The sequence below is a fragment of the Phaethon aethereus genome (assembly GCF_964289735.1).
Source record: "Phaethon aethereus genome assembly, chromosome: 11".
NCBI lineage: Eukaryota > Metazoa > Chordata > Aves > Phaethontiformes > Phaethontidae > Phaethon > Phaethon aethereus.
Genome location: NC_138587.1, coordinates 14,465,901 through 14,485,870, shown reverse-complemented (window position 1 = coordinate 14,485,870; position 19,970 = coordinate 14,465,901). Strand labels below are relative to the sequence as shown.

The following is a 19,970-nucleotide window of genomic DNA, read 5'->3' as shown; positions in this document are numbered from 1 at the left end:
GATATGTACTTTGTTATTGAATTGGCTTGCTTTACCAAATGTGGGCAAGCATGTGTATAATTATCTTGCCCTCTAGTGGTTGCAGCTCAGGTTTAAATAATAAAAAGAAAAGGCATTTTCATGCTTAGGGAAGGGATTCAATGATTCTTGCTTGCAAATGATTAGGTGTGTTGTGCTTTTTACAGTAGCAATGTGTTCATTGGTTTGTGGATTGGCATGCTACTTCCATGATGACTGAATAACACCAGGATTGTACGAGAAAACATAATAGGCTATTATATAATTTGATAGCAGGGGATACCACCCGTAACTATGATGACGAAAAAAATCTTGATGGCTTTATTGTATAATTTAATTTTTTTCTAATCTTATGAGATTACCATTAGTGCCTCACTGGTGTGCTGGTTGCAATGTTTGGGGATGGGCCTTTGGCTACTGCACGGGAAGAATATAGTGGCACTTGTAACCTTTTGATGAGACTTTGGATTCAACTTTTGGGTGAGTGGAAAACTATTCAGCTTGATGGCTGTTTAAAGAATAAGAACATCAATTTCCCTTTCTAAGGTTTATGATGGAGGATATTTCTTCTCAGACTGGCAGTCTAGATCCACTGATACTAGAAAGAGGTTCTTTTTGTACTTTGAAAAACGTTTTCCATGTTTCAGAGGGAAATATGGCACATTTAGTCCTAGAAATTGCTAGACTTGGTAATGTGTTTCTGAGAGGTGTGGATGACTACTCTCTCAGGCTTTACAGCTGAAAGAGTGCGAGATTGCCAGCAGTACTTTGCAATTCCCTTGCCCCTGCACCTCGTGCTGACCGGGAGATTGGTCACGGGCATTTATGTGTTCTCAGTACTTTTTTATTGACAAAGGTATTTTAAAAGGCATTCAGATTTGTGGGGTATTTTTTTAGCTTGTCTGAAGAATGAAATTAATGGGCACAGTGTTAGTAGTGTAATGGCCCTGATGACTTTGTGGATATGATGGGGAAAATAGGTAGAAAAAAGACATTGAAATACTTTTTCAGTGGTCTTTGTGCAAAGCAGTACTGCAATAATTACCTTTGCAAGTTTTGCCACGTTAGTAAACCTTTTAACCTGTAAACCCAAGGTACCATGTGTGTGATTTTTGCCCTTGACTAAGACCGGTGTGAATCATGAGTCACCGTGTTTGAAATTGTAATTACCATTATCCTTGAACATCTTATCTGTCCTCTGCCCGTTCCTCTGTGTCTGCTGGGGTTGTTCTGATGTTCTGAACCAGTGAGAAGGCTGCAGCACCTGCTCCTTTTTCTGAAGGCAGTAGGACGCAGCTAAAGAAATGGCTGACTAATATTCTCTAAGATCGCCTATCAAAAACCAGCTCATACAATCCCTCACGTTGCTGGCAGACCCATCTCAGTATGTAGATGCATGCTATAGGTATTTCTTTCTTTAAGCCTAAAAAATAATTGTTTATCTGAAATGAACACCCGAATAATCTGCCTTTGTTCATGAATACCAGCCTTCAGTTACTGCTTGCTTTGAAAGTCTTTACCCAAGAATGAGTTGCAAATAAATACAGCCTCCTCCCAGACTTTTTTCACTCTCACTTTGCTGGAGGTATGGCTTGGCAGTGCCCTGAGTGCAAATACTAAACTCCCAATTGTCAAATTTCTCCTCTGTGCTGGAAAATGAATTTTCCATCTTTGGATGGAGCCGCACCCTTCTCTGATGGTGTTTGGTTTCCAGTTAATTGCGTTTGCTCTCTGTATGGAATGCTGAAGTTCAAATCACAGAAAGAAAATAAATTAAATTTAGTACTTTAAAAAGAAAAGGTTTTGGTCCTTGATGCAGAGAAGTCTTCAGAAAAAAATGGAAGAGCACATTGCCCTGGTGACCCCTTGTTTTCAGAATGAGGAAGTGTGCAGTGAGCTCTCGCTACACTATATTTTGGTAGTATTTGTGGTTTGGACCTGTTACAAAAATATCTCGTTTGACATGATTAAAATTAATACAGTGTAATTTGTATTTAGGCACTTCTTTTGAGTTAGGACTTGTACTTCTGCATCTTTATTGGCTGCATTGAATTTAAATCACCATAACATTAAGCTTATCGTCAGTATGGTCATTTTAACTGTTGTTTAGAAATGTGCTGAACATTTTTATTTTTCCTTGTGACACCTGTCATCTATTAATAAATAGTTCAGGAGCAGATGATGTCAGAAAGCAAGAAATCTTTGCTTTGTGCAAAGGAGAGGTGAATTAACTAGGCCTGCTGCAGATTTTTTTTTTTTTTTTAAACCTGTCTTTGCATTAGAAAAGTCCTTGCAGATGGATTCATGTGCCTTATTAAAAGGAAGGGAGAAACTTCTTCATAAATTTTTCAGGATATGTAGAGTTTTTATGTAGTGTTATTGTGATGATACCAAACCACTTTTGCATTTGGAAGTGTTTGTGAAATCTGATGTTTTTGTATTTGGTTTTTTTTTTTCTGTATCTGAATGTGTGATCATTGGGAGTTTTCTCTGTCATAAAACAGCAGTAGTATGGAGTTACTGACAGTAGGTAAACACAGTACCTTATGTGCAAGAAATAGGAATGAGGAAAGGTTGGAGTAGTTTCAACAACTTGCTTTATTCTCTATGCAGTTGAAAAGTGAACATGTGAGAAGAGATTCTTCTTTGCAAGGAGTAGAGGAGCTTTGATGTAATGATTAACTAATTGGAGAAACTTAGCAGTGTGTAACGAGATCGTGAAGCAGCTTTAGCAGTACTGCACCTGCCCTGAAATGTCTGGGGTTATGGTTGAGAGTTTCCTCATAAACGAATGAGCTGCCTCATACTTTTTGCTTTCATGTGAGTAGATCTTCTCTTCTGGTGCAGTATCGGGTAATCTTGGCTTCTGTTGTGGTTTTTCTCCAATTTGCTTGCAAATGAAAAATGTTAATTGTTTGCTGATATAAAATTAGTAATGCAAATTTCTTAAAATTTTAATTTCAGTTAATTTCTTGCTAATCACTTAGTTACCTTGTTAATTCAAGATTTTTGAGGAAGCAGAAAAAATAATGTTTGTTGTTTTTTTAAGTATTTACTGCGCCAGATCCTGATAGTATTTCAATATTTTGGTTTTTCTAACATTTGTTTTTCATCTGTCTTCTGCTTTTCCTGTCAATTCTGCCTATTCTCCAATGCTTTCCCACTAAAACAATTTAGTGTTTACTTTAGTAGGTGTTGTAGTTCTTTGGTTTTAGTTTTTACTTATGCAAGGTTTTAATAAGGTCAGTCTCTTAATTTAAAGAGCAGGAGAGACTTATGCCTTACCTCTGGTCTTAAATTAGGGCAAAGTTATGTCCAAACATGACAAATCTCCCTTTTTATGCCATACTTTTCATTGCTATAGTTGGAGACAAGACATGGTTTATTTTGATGTTGCACTTTATAAAGTTTGTCAAAGAATGCTACTATCAAGTTTAACCAGTTCTTGATTGTGAATTTAAGAATAAAAATTTTAGTCCTATGAAGAGTCTTAGGATTTTTCCCTCTTGCAGAATATTAGTACAGGTGCTTTTGCCACTTGAAGGTAAGAGTAAATTGCAATGATAAATTACTAATGTTTAGGAACATACATATGAAAAGAAATTACAGTTATTAACCTGCTTTTTGTAGAGCTCATAATTCTTTATTATTTTATCTGGATATGTGCATCCTATAAATACAGTCTTTGGAACTTTGTACACCTCAAGATAAAGTTTACTTTCGTTATTGCAAAGTTTGAGTATGTCATGTTTAACTCATTAAAATTATTACAGTAAACAATAGCATTTAGTGTTCAGTCTAGTTTTGGAAGAAAGTATTCATGTAAAGGCATGAATATTGATCAGTATTTCAGCAATATTTTATACTCAGAATTATCTTAAGTAATTATCCTGAAGAAGCCTGGGTTTCTGGGTAATGGCCTATTAAGGCGTTTTGTTTTTTCATTTTAAAGACAGATTAAGTTGCAGTATATTTCTGTAATTGATTAATATAGAGAACGCAGTAACATTAACTGAAACCTCAGAAAGTCACCTTGTCCCTGTGTTTTCCCCAGGGTAAATGTTTGATGTGGTGATAGAAGTTGATGTAAATTATACAAAGTAATTGCTGGTATCACAGCGATACATGATGCATAGCTGTATAAATGTCTTGCGTAACAAGAGACTGAGCTTCCTTGATGAAACAGAGCAGAACAACTTATTTGCAACAAGTACAGTGCCCTTCTAGAAACCTGTGTTTTTATCTAGTTTTTACTGTTTTTACGAGTCCATTTTACTAGTCAGGTTTTTAATATGGAGCAGGTAATTTTTTTCAATGTCTCGGTATGTTGTGTAAGATACCATCATCTATGACAGCAGTAATACAAAATAAGTCTCTTTATTGTATTGCTTTTCTATTCTAATGAGTCAATTTGAGCATCTTGGGACCATGTGTGAGTAACCATTTCTCAGGAATCTTTCCCTTGATTGCACTTTATTGTTAATATCTTTTAGCTTAGCGCTTAAAGCAACAATATACCTTAAAAACCTCTGAGCACCTTCAGGATGAGAATTTCGCATAGAATTAAAATTGTACTTGAGAATTTCATGTGGGCTTAAAAATTCAAATAATTTTTTGTTTTCCTCAAAAAAATAGTATATAATTAGTACCGACTTGGAGAATTTTTTTGTAGGAAACTTTTCTGCTTTGTCTATATGCAGAATGGAGTAGCATCTCCTTTTCTGAGGCTTTTAATGTCCTTAATCTATTTTGTGATTTACTTTCAAAAAGGAAGTTTTAAAGCATGGCATATGTGAAAGGACAGACTTTAATTCATCAGTGGAGAGAATAAATATAAAATGTTTCTAGTTATGCTGAAACCCTCCAGCATTTGTAGCAGAAATCTGATTTTTCAAGATTTCTTATGGAGTTAGAGGACAAAAGTTAAGTGAAAGAAGTATTCTAAAGAGCAGGAATTAGTAACTATGGTGACAGATGTCTCACTGTAGCAAGTCAGTCAGCTATACATAAACCAAATTACTTGTAAATTAGAGCTCTTCCTCTAGATCACTTCTTTTTAAAAATAGCCTTTTGCATCAAAACTAGTAACAGTGATGTGGAGAGAGATCTATTTTTGTGTGGTGTTGTCAAATTTTGCGGTAAAACATTTTTATCTTGAGGTTTTTGGGGAGTATCTTGTTACCCTTCTTTTGACAGTGAATGCATTTCTGGATTATTTGAATAATCTATGGATAGATCAGCACTCATGAGTAACCTTTTTGAACTACTTTATTCCACACCTTCCATTTACGACAGAAAACTTTATTCAGTAAGAGGAATAAATACTGTGTACTGTGCCTCGGATTGCTTCAGGTCACATCTTTCAGCATGAATCTTCTACATGAAGGTACTTACTACAGAATTTTGGGGAATGGGGTGTTACTGCGTAATAGAGAGTGGTCAGGACTTGTTCTTCTGTGACTGGACGTTTTACTGCATTTTGCAGTTACATAATGTGATTATTGGGAGGAGTTAACTTCACGACTGTCACGTTAGGTTACAAATTGTTGTTTCTAGAAAATAGAGTCTGTGAGGTTACTTGAATGCTGTCAGTTCTGCCAGAGAAGGGTGAGGGCAAATAAGTTAGCCAGGGGAACCATCCTTTCTCATAATGTTTCTATTCATGTTGGTTAGTTCCAGGTTTTTTTGGTAAAAGGGGGCGGGGTGGAGGGGGAAGAGACAGGACTTGGGTACCTTTTGTGCAAAGTTTGGGATGAGTGCACAATCATGGAGTAAAAGCAGTGGTTTCAGTATAAGCTAATAAATAGATAATAAATAGATCAAACCATTTAAATAGAATGTTTTTAAGCTCCACATAGCTAGTTCTAAAACTGAATAATTAAGAAGTATTGCATAATCTTTTTAGTTAATAGTTCTGTTAATAATGACCACTTCCTAATACAAATCAAAAAATCCTTTTGAAGTAAATGTCTGAAATCCTGAACTGCAGATACTGAAGAACAGTACACAGCTACTGACTAACAGTAACCTTGAGCTTTTCACCTTCAGACCAGTTCAGTTACAACTACTAGCAAATGTGGGGTTTGAATAGTGGTTGAGAGAGTAAATGCTTTTGCCTAATGGGCACAACAGGTAGGAGATGGTATTAACTCGGCAAACATGCTGTCATGTTTTTCTTTTTTGTCAGTGCTTTTAACATGCCATAATTTAAAACTCTGATAGGTGTAAGTGTACCTGTAGAACTCACCAGTTAAAATAAGCATTGCAATGTAGTCTTGTCAAAGGAAAGGTCTGTGCTGAAATGTTTGCAGGTACAACACACATGGAAACGTTTGCTCTGTTGAGGAAGGTGACATTTTGCTACTGAGGAACACACCAGAGCAACTCAAGGTTGTGTGCAAAGATAGGTTTTGCGCACAGTTTAAGTAGTTGGTTCCTCTTGGTGTTCAGCATTGCCCCTCTACCTAAGGTGGTTCCTCCTCCTCCTCACAAACCCAACCTGTCTTTTCTTCCCTGTCATAGCCCCTGTGCCCGTTTCAGGCAAAGTCTGCTGACTTTTCTCAGACAAAAGTTTAGTAGAATGACAGGGCTTGTAGTGAACTTCGAAGCACTGGAACTATCAGGACATGGCAAGCAGCAGAGGTTTAACATTTTGCAAGCACTTCAAATCCCAGAAAAGGCTGAACTCTGTTTATACCTAGACTCAGTTATGCTGGCACAAAACTGCTTTTACTGCCACAGTTTATTTTGCTTGACAACAGGTATGAGCAACCAGTAGGGTTGTCCTAGCAGTACAGTCAACAAAACTTCAAGGTGTAAACAGATAGGGAACATCTTGGTCAGCAGAAGTGCCTATTCCCTCCTGTCCTCTCCCTTCTGTTCCTTGGAGCTACTGGCAGGTTTGGAAGGATAGCACTGAATTCCTGGGTGTAGCTGAGGATTTTAACCTTTTTCATCAGAGTAGCTGGATTTAGATTAGGCATACATTTTTATTTGAAAGTTTAGGGTGAATATTTTTTGTCCGGTGCTATGTCAAAGAAGGTTCACTTTTTCCTTTTTTTCTTATTTACTGCATAGGAAGAGTGGTTAAGTTTATTTTCCAAAGAAGTTACTGAAAATTACTAGCAAGTTGTGCTTCTCTCTGGGGGCTTTCAATACTTACGGTCTCCGAATAGCTGTCTGCCACTCCTTCAGTTTGTTCAATCTGACTGGAAAATCCCTTCACAGCTGGTCACTCCTAATTTCACAGCCTGTGCTTGCCTCAGGTAGCTACAATAATTTTAAAAAGGAGATTTGCTAAGAACTCAAAAGTTAGTGCAGTAGTTTTGTTTCTAAGTTGAAGGAGCTGGTGTTTAGCAAGCAAAGAGCTATTAGATCCATGTGTTTAAGAAATATAAGACTAAATAGAAAAGCAGTTTTGCTTGATGTGCCCCACCCTGTGAATTATGCTTGCTTATGGAGACAAATACTTCTACTTCCTTGATAGGTGGGTGGAGTTAGGCAAGTGAGAGGAAAGGAATTTAGGATGTGTCCAAGCGGACCAGAATGAGGAACTCGATCAATTGGATCTGGAGATAATTTAGCATTTGAACTTCTCTATCTTATAGCCAAAAGAGCGACCTGGAATTCAGTGTGGTTTGCACAGTGCACTCTGCTAGCAGAAGTGCTGCTCCCCAAAGGAGAAAATACTCAGTGTTAACACTTCAAGGAAGATAAAGTGATCTTTTAATTGCATGGGAGAAGCAGCTTTCTGGCTGCAGTGTGATAAATGTTGTCCATATTGGTTTGACCCCATTATGAATTGTTTTAAAATCTTTGTGCAGATTGTGCAAAGCCAGTACACTGTGTCTTCTAGTAGACATTCAGTGTGAAGCAAGTAAACTCACACAGGTGTACACTCAGTCCAATTTTGGACTGAAGTATTACTCTAACACAAATATTCCAATTTTTAGATCCCCGTTTACTTGCTGCATTTGAGTATTAGCTTTAGTGCGGGCGGTGGGGCGGGCAAGGCAGGGCATGGCATTTGTAATACCAGTATTAATTGTTTAATGATTGATCACTTGGTTTGTAGCATGAGTAGGGGAAGAATCTGTCATCTTAACAGCAGCATTTTATGGCTTAACTGCTCTAGCTGACAGCCTTGATGCCCCTTCGTGGTAGTAAATGTGGCAAAAATGAAGTTGTCATCTCCATAGTGGCTATAGTTAAGAAATTTGACAAACTACGTTAAATTTTTCTGGTTTAATGCCTCAAAGCCTGTATAACAGAACTCTGAAGCACATGGGAATTGTGTATACTTCTTTCACACAGAAAAGAGATGAGGAAAAGAATGGCAAATCAGGAGGTCCTGAAATTGGGATTCTTTTTCTACATTAGTTGTCTAGGCAGTGGAAATATCTTGAATGAATAAAATATCTGTAAAGCAGGCAATGGCTTACATTTTGGGGTTTATTATGTACTTAATCATTAATTCAGCTATGGAATAAGGCTGTGAGATGTTTAAATATATGCTGTGGTCTATGTCTGTATTTTTAGATGTAGAATTTGTTCCTCTTCATGGAGTGCATCTCACATTCTGCAGACAAACTGTCTCAGTTCTCCAGTACTACTCCTCACTGTAATTCTCAGTGTAATTATCCTGAACTGCAGTTTCAAGCTGGGTTAGATGGAGTAGCAGTAATGTGCTCTTAAAATGGAAACGAATGGCTATACATAGTGACAGCAAATGTTATGTGAGTCTGTCTTTGATCGCCATTCTTGATTTAGTGCCTTACTGCAGTCCTGGTACAGTTCTACCCTAGAAGAGGCTTGACGTTCTTTTGTTCATTGTATTGTACTTGGGGTAGTTAGGCCACAAGAGTTTTTGGAAAAAAACACTATTTAAACAGTCAAGAACTCATTAATGGAGGACTTTGTAAACATTTTTTTTTTTCTGTTGTCCTGTATGTGGAGCACTTATTCTCCATCTTTACCTTGTTATACAACAGAAGGATCTCTGATATCTTTGGCTTCTGTATGTGTCATTGATTATTATGCACTGCTGTTTTCTGAGATTTTAATTTTGTTCAGAGAAAGCTAAAATGCTAAACTACAAGTTAATCAAAATCTCATTTTCAATTATGCATTTGGCTACTTTCTAAGCTAACTCTAGAACTTCATGTTAAATTTCTAGTTTGAGCCTTAGTGAAATAATGCTGTGTATTGAGAGCTGCTGTATATTGTTCAGATGAAAAAAAGCAGTGCTAAAAGGAAGTCTTGGAATAGGCTATTAAAACAAAAGGTCATTAGTTATTTGTTCTACTCTTGTGTTGTACTGTAATTAAATCCCTGAAAAAGTGTGCTGCTTTATTTTCAAGATTTTCTGTGCATCTCTGAGCCCATCCTTCAAAAGTGTCTCATCCTATACCAAAACTGCATGTGGCTTAGGAAATAAAACACTTAATGACTTTCTCACTTGTCTGGCTAAGTAAGGAGTTATCTTCAGCCTACCTCTTGGAAGATGTTAGAGTAGTAATCATTAAGCAGAATGGTTGTTTTCTTCAAAGAAATAAAAATAACAATAAATAAAAATAGAAATAACAAAACAACAGTCTACCTACTTTTCATAGGTAAAGTTAAAATCTGTCCTGGCATAGCAATTTTGCAACTTCCTAATACCAGCTAGGATTCATATATTGTATGTGCATAAGTTTAATGTATTATAATCTGGAATCTCTATGGAATAATTTTTCTATTTCATTAATCAGGAATTTGTTACAGGGGAAAAAATTGGAGTGAGATCTAACTGCACGAAAATAAAATGTAGACTGTGATTGAGCAAGTTGTGTCAGTCTTCTGAGTCACTGACCTAGAAAGCAATGGAACTGAAAGGGAGTGAGATTTTTATACACCACAGGTCAAAGAAGAGGAGGTTATTTTGTTCAGTTGCAAAACTGAATGTTAACTTGAATGATGATAAATACTAAATTTGTTAAATTAATACATAATTCCTTGTAAAACATGGAAACAATAATCTGTAAATTTTTGGAACTTCCTTAATGTGGTTTCTCAAGAGGGTGGACTGTACTGGAGGAGGAGCAGTTTACTGATGAACTTCAAGTTTGACCTCAGAATAAAGTCTCCATAAATTTTGTGGAAGTAGCATGGTAGGAAGTCTGCAGTTCACTGAGTTTGTAATGGGGTATAAATTAAAGAGGATGCAGACTCATGGGAACTTAAATTACTATGGAGAAAATGTGGTCTGGGATTTCTTTTTCTATCTGAGGAGGTGTTACAATACCCCTTACGGAAGGGAAGTTTCTTAAATAGTTGGATGTTACCTTGTATTTTAAGAAAGAGGGAAAACTATCGCTCAAACCATACATATATGTAGTTGTAATCTGAATTAAGGATATGATAATTCTTTAACAGTCCTCAAAAGCTGAGGTGTTTTCAATGTTCATGAGCTATCCTCTCTGCTCTAAATTGGTCTAGTTGTTAATATGAGGCACAAAAGGGCTGGGACTTCAGTTTGATCTGAAGGGAAGTGTGAATTATAAAAGTGAGCGTAATTAGGTCAGTATATGCTGTCCTTTTTTTCTGGCAGTACCGGCTTAAGCACCTCTCATGTAACTTGCATCAGCTCTCAAAACTGGTTTGCAGTGACTAAACAAATGCTTCAGCCAGTACATAAAGAGGTGGTGGTGCAACTCAGCAGTGGGCGTCGGGGAAGGGAAGGAGTTGTAGTTGCTCTCTAAGCTGGCACTGCTGCTGAAGTTTTGGGTTGCGCTGGAAAGCAGAAAGAACAAATGGTGCTGGTTTCACAGAAGGCGCTGCATTACGTAGCTGCTGTGTAAAAGGCAAAGGCATTGTTCTGGGAACTGGAGAACCCACCAAGGATACTGCATAATTAATAGTATATGAAATACCAGTATACTGCCATAAATATTAGTTATCATATACATGTTTCAGGGCTAGCACTTGATTTTGTTTTCAAAACATAACTTTTAGTAACCATACGAAAGTGATGAAGGGAAGATAATTTAAACTAGTGTGGAGATAACACTTGAATTTGCTACATGCAAGGGACCAGTGCTGTGGGTTGCTGAGCAATTGCTACTTTGAAGACAAGATGACTGAATCCTCTTTGCTAAGTCTTGAAGTCAGTGCATTTCTACTCAATCAGTACCTCAGCTCATTAACATGTTGCTGGTTTTACTTATTTGTTTACTAGATGCAGGAAGAGGAGTATTTTAATCCTGTTTGTAAAGACTTCCAGAGTATCACTTTTCTAAAATTTACATAATGGAATTCAGTAGCATACAGTTAACTGGACATCAATTTAATAATACTGAATTTAATGTGTATTTTCTATGGCCATTTGTTTACTTTTTTCAGTTTGAATTTTGAGAGGCTACTGGTATTTTGTAAGTTTTGTGTTGCTGGTGCTCTGTTGCACTTCCCTTCCTGTGCACCCTCTGTGCTCTCTCATCTGTGCCCCGTCTCCAGATTCTGCAAAGTGTGTTCACAAGGGGCAGTGACTAATCAAAATGTTGGAGGGATAAAAGGCAGATACTACGTGTAGGAAAGAAAAGGGTGGGGGAAAACAAATAAGCACAAGTAAGTTTGTTTTTCCTTGCTTGTGACTAAGTTTTTCATAACAGAAGGCTTTTCAAATGGAGCAGAAGGCTAACTGAAAACAAACAGGAAGTAAAAAAAAAAAAAATTCTCTGCACTGAACCATGAGATGGTTCAGTACTTTCAAATTAGTAAATTATCAAGCTAATTAATTTGATTGGCTTTTAAACTTATAACTATTATAAAAGGTATATTATATACTATTATTTTATTATATATTAATATATAGTATTTCATAATATATGAAGTGTTATTTAGAGTAGGGTGGGTCTGTTTGTTAATGCAGTGAATGCAACCATAATTTCTTGATCTATCTATAATTTGTGTTTACCCTTCATCTTTATGAACATACGACTATTTGGTTATTATCTTATTTGTCTTCAATTTAAGATAAAAGTCATATCGGGGAGCGAGGGGGGATCTTTCATGTGCTGCTTTTCATTCTGTCCCGACGTACACCTAGCTGAGTTTTCCTGTGCTGGCATTCCTCTTAATTAGAGTGTTGAGACCCATCTTCTGGACCCAGTGGCACTTAAGCTCTCAGGTAGGGATGCTGCTTTGCACTACTCAGGACAAGCATGTAGGATACAGATGCTTGATGTCATTTCCCACTATGAGATCTGAAGAGCCCTAGTGCTGGTCTCTCACTCCATTTTAAACCCGCCTTTTCCCTCAACACTATTATTTTGACCTATGTGTCACTTTTTTTGGAGGAGTATGATAATAGAGGCAAATAAAAGCATGGAAAAGTTTGCATGGAATCCTGAAAAAAAATTGTCCATTGCTTTTATAGGAAAAACGTGGGAATACATTCATTTCTCTGAAGGCAACATCTTTCCCCACCCTTACACTTGCTTTGGGACTTGATGAGATTCCTTATGAGTGCAGGAAGGCAGGGATTTCTACATCCCATCAGGTTCCTGTAATAATTATTGTCATCTTGAACTACTGAAAGTGACTCATTTCAGTAGTTACACCTGGCTGGTACATAACATTCCAGTCCCCTCTTTCATGCCATCTGCTGATCAGGTCCCAGCCAGTGACTGGTCTTCTGCCAAGTGACTCACTTGTAACCTCTTCCCAGATGCAGCAGTTTTGAGTAGAAGTCTTGTATCATAAGCAGTTTCAGATTCAATAAGATGCTATTAAAATTTAATTAACTCTACAAGTGGATATTTACAAAGGCATTTGATGATGCAGCAATCTTGAGATTAACTTAATGGTGTGAACTAGTATCCCTGAGAGGTGAAAACATCCTAGTTTTATTTTCCTTAGTTTCACCGTAGTTTCATCTTAGAAATCCTTAATGCTGTCTTCTGCCAAAGCTTTTGCTTGTGACCTCAGTGCTGGTCTTCCCCGCAGCATGTTTCTGTCATGGAACACTGGTACCTTAAATGGGTGAGCAGTTAGAATTTTTATGTGTTGGCCAACATAAATATAAATTCCTACTTATGTGTGGCAAAAGATGTTGTTGCTAACAATGTCTGATTCTTTGTATGCAGGCAGTAGGTTAAGTACAGTTGGTAGCGTTTATTTGCATAGTCTATGTGCTACAATTCAATCATATGTTGAACAACTAAAAATAAAATACAAATACTTATTGATAATGTGAAAGTGCTGCATGTTTGTCCTCCTCTACGTTAGGACGTTAAGCTGTATTTTATAGCAAATAAAGTTTTATTGGAGCTTATGTTTCATTATATTTGCTTTTTCCAGATGCTTACTATTTTTTTTGTTTGTTTTTACAGTTCTATCTTCAAGACACTAAAAGTAGTAATGGTACCTTTATTAATAGTCAGAGACTGAGTAGAGGATCTGAGGAAAGCCCACCCTGTGAAATTATGTCAGGTGACATCATACAGTTTGGTGTAGATGTGACAGAGAACACGCGGAAAGGTAAGGGTATGGATAATTTTTTTTTCCCAAGTATATTTAGAACATCTTACTACAATCCAATCTTGAAGAGTAAATGCTATTTCTGTTGTAAGAAAACAGGGTTGGTTTTTTGGTTACCTCTTCCCTCCTTTGTGCTGGCAGTGAGTCCTGTGTCCACACAGCAAACTGGATCAAGAAAAGGACCTGCTGACAACACTGACTCTATCTACCCCCCCACCCCCACCAAGTAGATTTTAACAGGGTTGCTTCCACAGCCCACCTTCTGCTGTGGCTGTATGGGTGCTAGTGTGTGTCGTGGAAATGCAGATCCAGAGAAGGAGGCTCAACTGAGACCACCTGTTTAGCTATTGCCTCACTTAAATTAATTTACAGTTTTAAAAGTGCAGCATTGGCATGTGTGCATAGTGCTCTGTGGGGTTTTTTGTGTTGCATTTTTTAAATTAATTTATTTTATTTTTGTAACTACCTTTATGACAAGCCTACGAACCCTAAAGTTTCAGCTAGTAATGTGGTAGAAGTATGAAACTGCATTTCTTGATAAAGTACTCAGCATAAGTTTGAAACAGGCTAATTTCATCCTTGTCAAGAAACCTATTTTTCTTTCTGTGACTGCTACTGACTTTGGTTTCTGCAGGTACTTCAAAATGAGGATAGTAAAATGTTGCTAGCTGAAAAACAAGGTGATGGGATTTTCGTTTGGTTTTGTTTTCTTGGTATCTCTGCCCAGTATGCATGCTCAAGGAATCTTGTGTTGTGGTAATAGCTATATATCTGTGTTTAATCAATAAAAATGCAGCCTCTGTCTCTCTTCTTTTGCATTTATGTACAGTGTTTCAGGAGTCATTTCTCTTTCTGAAGACTGGTCTGTATGTGAATTACTAGATTATAATCAATATTGTCAAGACTTTAAAAAGTTACCTATTAGGTCTGTTACTTTCTGAAAGCATCGATGTTCTGGCTGTGTTCTGAAGAGTCCTAATCCAGTAACACATAGATCTGGCAATAAAATGGCAAAACTGCCATCACTGCTCTTCCACTTCGCTATTTTTCTGAACAAGACCTTCATAGAGCTTAGCCTTAAAGAGGAGTATATTAGGAAAGAATGAAATAAAAGATAATGTTAAATTTAAATGCTGATGATAAAGTTCTTTTAAGGAAAAAACCAAAAGCAAAACAAAAAAAAACCCTCACGAACCAAACCAAACCCCCTTGGAACTCAACAAATCAACCCATAGTACAACAGTAAGAATTTTTAAACGTCATTAAGTGAACCAATCAAAAATGTGAAGCCTGCTCAGTCAGTTACTCTCAAATTCTATCCGTCTTTAGCCAGGTAGCTTATAGTTCTCAGTCTGAAGTAGCAGAGCAAGGTTAATGAACACATCTTTAAAGAAAACATTGTTAAGCAATGGAGGTGGTTAAGTATTTTGTCATAGAGCTTCTGGAGCTATAATATTTTTGAGTGATTCATGGTAGTGAAGGTCACATTGCATTGTTTCACTTATCTCAAAAATGATATTGCAAAGATTTAACTCCTGGATGTCTAGTTGTAATTGTCTGGGAGTTATTTAAAGTGTTATTTCATGTGAAGTGATTGCCATTATTTATGAATACTTGCAGTATACATGGAATAAATCAAAGGAGTACATCGCATCTAACGAATCTGGAAATACTCATTTGACAAGATTCTGTCCTTGCTAAAAGAAGCTAAATTTCTTCATGTGTATTTAGACCCAAATCAATTTTTAATTTAAGATTTAGTTGGAAGGAGAACTGGAGTTAATTTGTTTTTATCAGCAATTATTTGCAGTTAGTTTATGTGAAAGTTTGTGGAAGGTTCATCGTACGCAAATTCTTGCCAGTACTTCTGCCCAGTGGTTTTATGTTAGTTTTATGAAACACAATCCCAGTGACCTGGCATTTTGGTAATGAGCGATCAGGTTGTGCAGCCTTCTTTTTCCTCTTCTCTAACTTTGAACATGGGAACTGTATTCCTGTTCCTCATGCATGTGTTGAGCTAGCTAATGAGGAAGAGCATACAAGTTTGCTTTTCTCCCTCTTCATGCTCCCCCAAGCAATGAATGAAGATTGTATCATCGTGCTGGGGCATGAAACAGCTGCATCACAGTTAAAGTGTTTACCCATGAATGCAGTTGGAATGCATATAAACACATTTTTTTTCACCAGTTCATTTCGGTAATCTTAGATGTTACTGTTAATCTAATCTACTAACAAAACAGACATGAAAGTAGTTTTTAAATTAGTCATTCCCTTTAAAACCATTTTGTATTCTGGTATTTACATAATGCCTTACTTGCACAAGACATTTCAGCATTTTTCTGTATGTAATTATAAGGTAATGACAGGATCGGCAAAGTTTACTTCCCTATGTAAATTCTGAATTGTGTAAATATTGCTGGAATACATTTATTTATATTTTATTGTTCAGGCTGTGTTTTAGTAAGTAATTTCCTTGCAAATATGGTCTTGAATTGGTTCATTAAAATAGTGGCACGTTCAGTATGTGATTTTTCAGGATATCATCTATGAGCGCCGATGCCTCCGCTTCTTGCTGCTGAGCTGCAGTCATTAACAGGCCCCAGAGAAACGTTTCCAACCCTCCCACCTCCTTGCTTGTCCACTTGTTAGATTGCTAACAAGCACACAGGCCTGCTCATTTCCCTCTCCTTAATACAGTACTTACCTAGTGATCATTTTACCGTGCTTTTCCCCGTGTTAGCATGGTTTATATTCTTTTAGCGCTTCCTAAGTTTCCCAGCCAGTGCCAGAGCATTCCCAGAGGTAGCTGGTGGTGACTTCCCTGCGTGGAAAGGAACAGCCGGCTTTCAAGTCGGGTCAAAGAATACTGGATGACTAGTTCAAATACAGTTTATGGACTTTTTTCCCTAGTCAAGTTTGGACTCTTCTTGCTAATAGCCCTTTTCTCTCGTGTGGTGTCTGAAGAAGCCTGTGCAGATGAGGAAACCCAGCGCATGGCGCGTGTCGAATACGTGGAGCTCTCGCAGGGGGAGAGAGGTGGTTCCTTAGGGCTGTTTTACTTATTGCCACGACTGCTGCTATCCCATCAACGAGTGAAAATGAGAGCATCATTTGCAAATAGTCTCTCTGATGCAAAAATTTTGAGGCACACAACAATTATTTCTTTATGCCTGTTTTTATGCTTCCTTGCACCATAAAGCCCTCCTCGGGGTGCCGGGCAACTCTCGGTGGGTTTTTGGAGTTGTGACTGTCACACGCTTCAACACACGTGTTTGAGTGATGCCGCAAGTGTGTGACTGAAGTTTCGCAGCGCAAATCGAGCAGGAATAGGGTTAGTTGGGGGTTTTTTACCTTACGTGTGGTTAGCAGCGAAGGCGGCTGCCGCGCCAGGCGGCCTGGCCGCGGGGGCCCCTTGCCGGTAGCGCCGCCGTGCCCCAGCAGGCGGCTGCCGGCCTGGGGCGCCCCCTGGCGCCGCCGCCCTGGCACCTCAGCTTCGCAGGCAGCCCGTGCCTCCGCGCGCGCTGCGGGGCGCGGAGAGGCGCGGACGTGCCGCCCCCGGCAGCGCTGCCTGAGCCCCGGGAGGTGAGTGCGGGGCGTGTCGCATGGGACGCGGGGAGAGGAGGGAATCTGTTTTAGTTCGGGAAGGATTTTCTCAGCCCCATTTGGCAACCAGGGGCTGCCTTACTGCTTTTTTTTTATTCCCCAAAAGCAATAACATAGAGTAGAATTTAAATAATTACTACAATCCTGTCCAGTCATCACTATAATAATGTTTTATATGTTGCTTTACCTTTTCCTTAGGCTTTCTCACTATTCTTCCAATTATAATTATGTAATAGCTAAAGGACAGAGTGTGTGGGGTTTTTCTTTTGTTGTTATTTTTATTTTATGAACCTATCAAAATGTTTGATACCTTTTTGTAGTCACTGTCTATTTGAGACCCTCTACTAAATCACCTTTATCTCTTAACTTTTTACACAAATAAAGCTCCTGCAGCTTTTAGGAGGTTTCTTTTTTCAGTCTGCATGTTGATGGAAAAAGTTCAGAATTATATAATCTCAGCAGACCTACCTGATATATGACCCGAAAGTAAAGCCGTCTGTTGGTCTTTAATTTCAGACATCCTAATGCTTTCTTCTTGAAATCACTAATTTCTTCTTTATGTCTTAAAGGAAAGATTCTTCATTATGCAAGCTGTGTCAGTGTTACATGCTACATCTAATATTGCTAATGTATGGTTTTTTATGTTTTTGCGTGAACAGATTTGTGAATTCTGGGGACCCAAGTCTAAAGCCAAAAAAGACCCCAAACCCCATGGATTAATCTGTTTTGAGAATAAGGTCCCGTCTGTTCTTCCCTGGCATGTAAATTTAATACTTTACTGGGTCAGCTTGAAAAAACAAGGTGCTGTAGCCAAGAGGATACTTCTGCAAAGCATTAACTTTTAGCACTGAATAAAGGTTAAGAACAACTCTGTTTAGTTGGATCATTTCTCCTGTATTTTTAGATTCTATTGAGGTAGCTTCCTCAAAGACCTGTCTCCTTTCCCTGGAGTACTACCGTTGTCCTAAAACACCCATTGCCCTTTTTTTTTAAAGCCAGATTAACTGTTTTGCTGATATTAATAACCATGAAAGTAGAGCAGCTATTTGTCTTTGCATGTTGGTGGGTGCTTTAGGTATAGTGGTAGACGATAGTTGACCATAAACTTACTTGTACCTAGCTTGCGGTAGTGTTTTGGGAACCACGTCTATCTTTCTTTACATGTAACTGGAAATAATTTTTACTTCCCAATTTATAGAACTGCACAAGAAAAAAAAACAAACAATGTAATTTGACTGTTTGCAATGTCATTGAATTGGTATCAGTAACATTTTTGGGAAACACTGTGAAGAGAAATTGAAACTTGATGGGAGAATCAAATACTGCATTTCCTCATCTTATTCCTTAGGATCTTTCTTGAGTTCAAAGAATCTTTAGTCCTGCAGAAGCAAGCTTTTTCCTTCTGAAAGGAGAGGCCGCTTGTCTAGGGCTGCGCATTAGACGTGTACTATGAGCATACCAAAATAGAGACGTATTGTCTTGAACGATGCTGCTCATAGTGTTCGAGAGGATGCACTTCTCGGTGGTTCCTGCACTCCTCCTCTGTGTTCCCTTTTTGATCCTTGTGTTTGTAAGTAACAATCACTTGGCAAGTCCCAGACGTTGGAGTGAGTGTCTGGTGACAGATTGGATGTGTTGCCATTTCAGTCCCTGCATATGCTCATAGGAATCTTGTCCAAAAGGTAGCTCATTGTTTTGTTTGTACTTCTGCATTCCCGTTACCTAGCACAGCTGAGATGCCTTCCTTTTTCCTCATTTTATGATCAAAACATACAGTTAACTTTTTTAACTTGCTGCAGTAAAGACATCTCGCAGGCATTGCTGCATGTGGAAGAATTGGAACTGGAACTGCTTCGCAGCCAGGACTAAGTACACAGCATGACCACTTCAAGTTTCTAACGACAAAGTTTCCTGTCTCCAGAGGAGGTCCGAGAAGGCAGACACAGGCACTGGTGCTTGAAGGCTTTCATGCCTCTTCTTGTTTCCCTGCCTCAGAGTTTCTTATGACAGTTTGCTTGGTTACTATAACATTAGCCATTGAACTTATAATTAAATAGTAACGAATCATGATGACTGACTATTTATTTCTTTTCAGTTACCCATGGATGTATAGTCTCCACAATCAAACTGTTTCTTCCAGATGGAATGGAAGCTCGATTGCGATCAGAGTAAGAATAAATATCCATTCATTTGTAACAAAAATAAACTACTGTATAATGAGGATTTGATGGCTATTCTGTTTAAAATCAGCATAGGAACATTTCTTTTCCTGCGGTCATGCAAAGAAAATAACTGAGAGCATGGTTCTTTTGCAGGCACTATGAAAAATAAATCTCATTTGCTTGTCACTGTTAGAAATTAAGGCAACTATGAAAGAATAAAAAAGTTCTGTAAAAGAATAAAGAAGTTCTTATCAAGTCGTGCTTTTCTGACTGGTTGTGGTTTAGTGTACTGGCATGGGTATTATCACAAGAAGATACAGGAAAGAAGAAAGCAAATGAGCAAATCCTCCTTCCGTCTTCTTTTTTTATTTGGGATTATTATTTTTGTTCCTTTGAATGCACGTAGACTGCACTAAAGTGAAGCTAATGGTGTCCCTGTGTGTGTACACATAACACTGTTTACTGTATTACTTATCTGAAGAATATAATGTGTCCTCATGATACAGTTACTTGGTGTCACAATGGAAGAAATCTGTGCTTGGCATGAGGGAAAAAAGAAAAAAATCATAAAATATGTTGAATGGGATAATGTTTGGAAACTCAAATGAATATTGAGAGGGTTTTCTGTATATATGTGGAGAAAATTTCAAAGAGCAGGAGAAACAAAAAAAA

General features: G+C 37.8%; 1 protein-coding gene across 21 annotated transcripts in view; it reads left to right on the top strand.

The window, feature by feature from the left end:
* SLMAP (sarcolemma associated protein) overlaps nt 1-19,970 on the top strand; it is a gene marked incomplete at both ends in the record, with an annotated part of 83,198 nt that overhangs the window by 19,213 nt on the left and 44,015 nt on the right. For 19 of the 21 annotated variants that reach the window (XM_082004693.1, XM_082004709.1, XM_082004691.1 and 16 more), the window contains 2 exons: nt 13,386-13,533; nt 19,232-19,304. In XM_082004693.1, the coding sequence (XP_081860819.1) occupies nt 13,386-13,533; nt 19,232-19,304 (221 nt within the window). Of the gene's footprint in view, nt 1-13,385; nt 13,564-19,231; nt 19,305-19,970 lie in introns of all 21 variants that reach the window. The other 2 variants (XM_082004700.1, XM_082004689.1) reach the window with 2 other exon arrangements.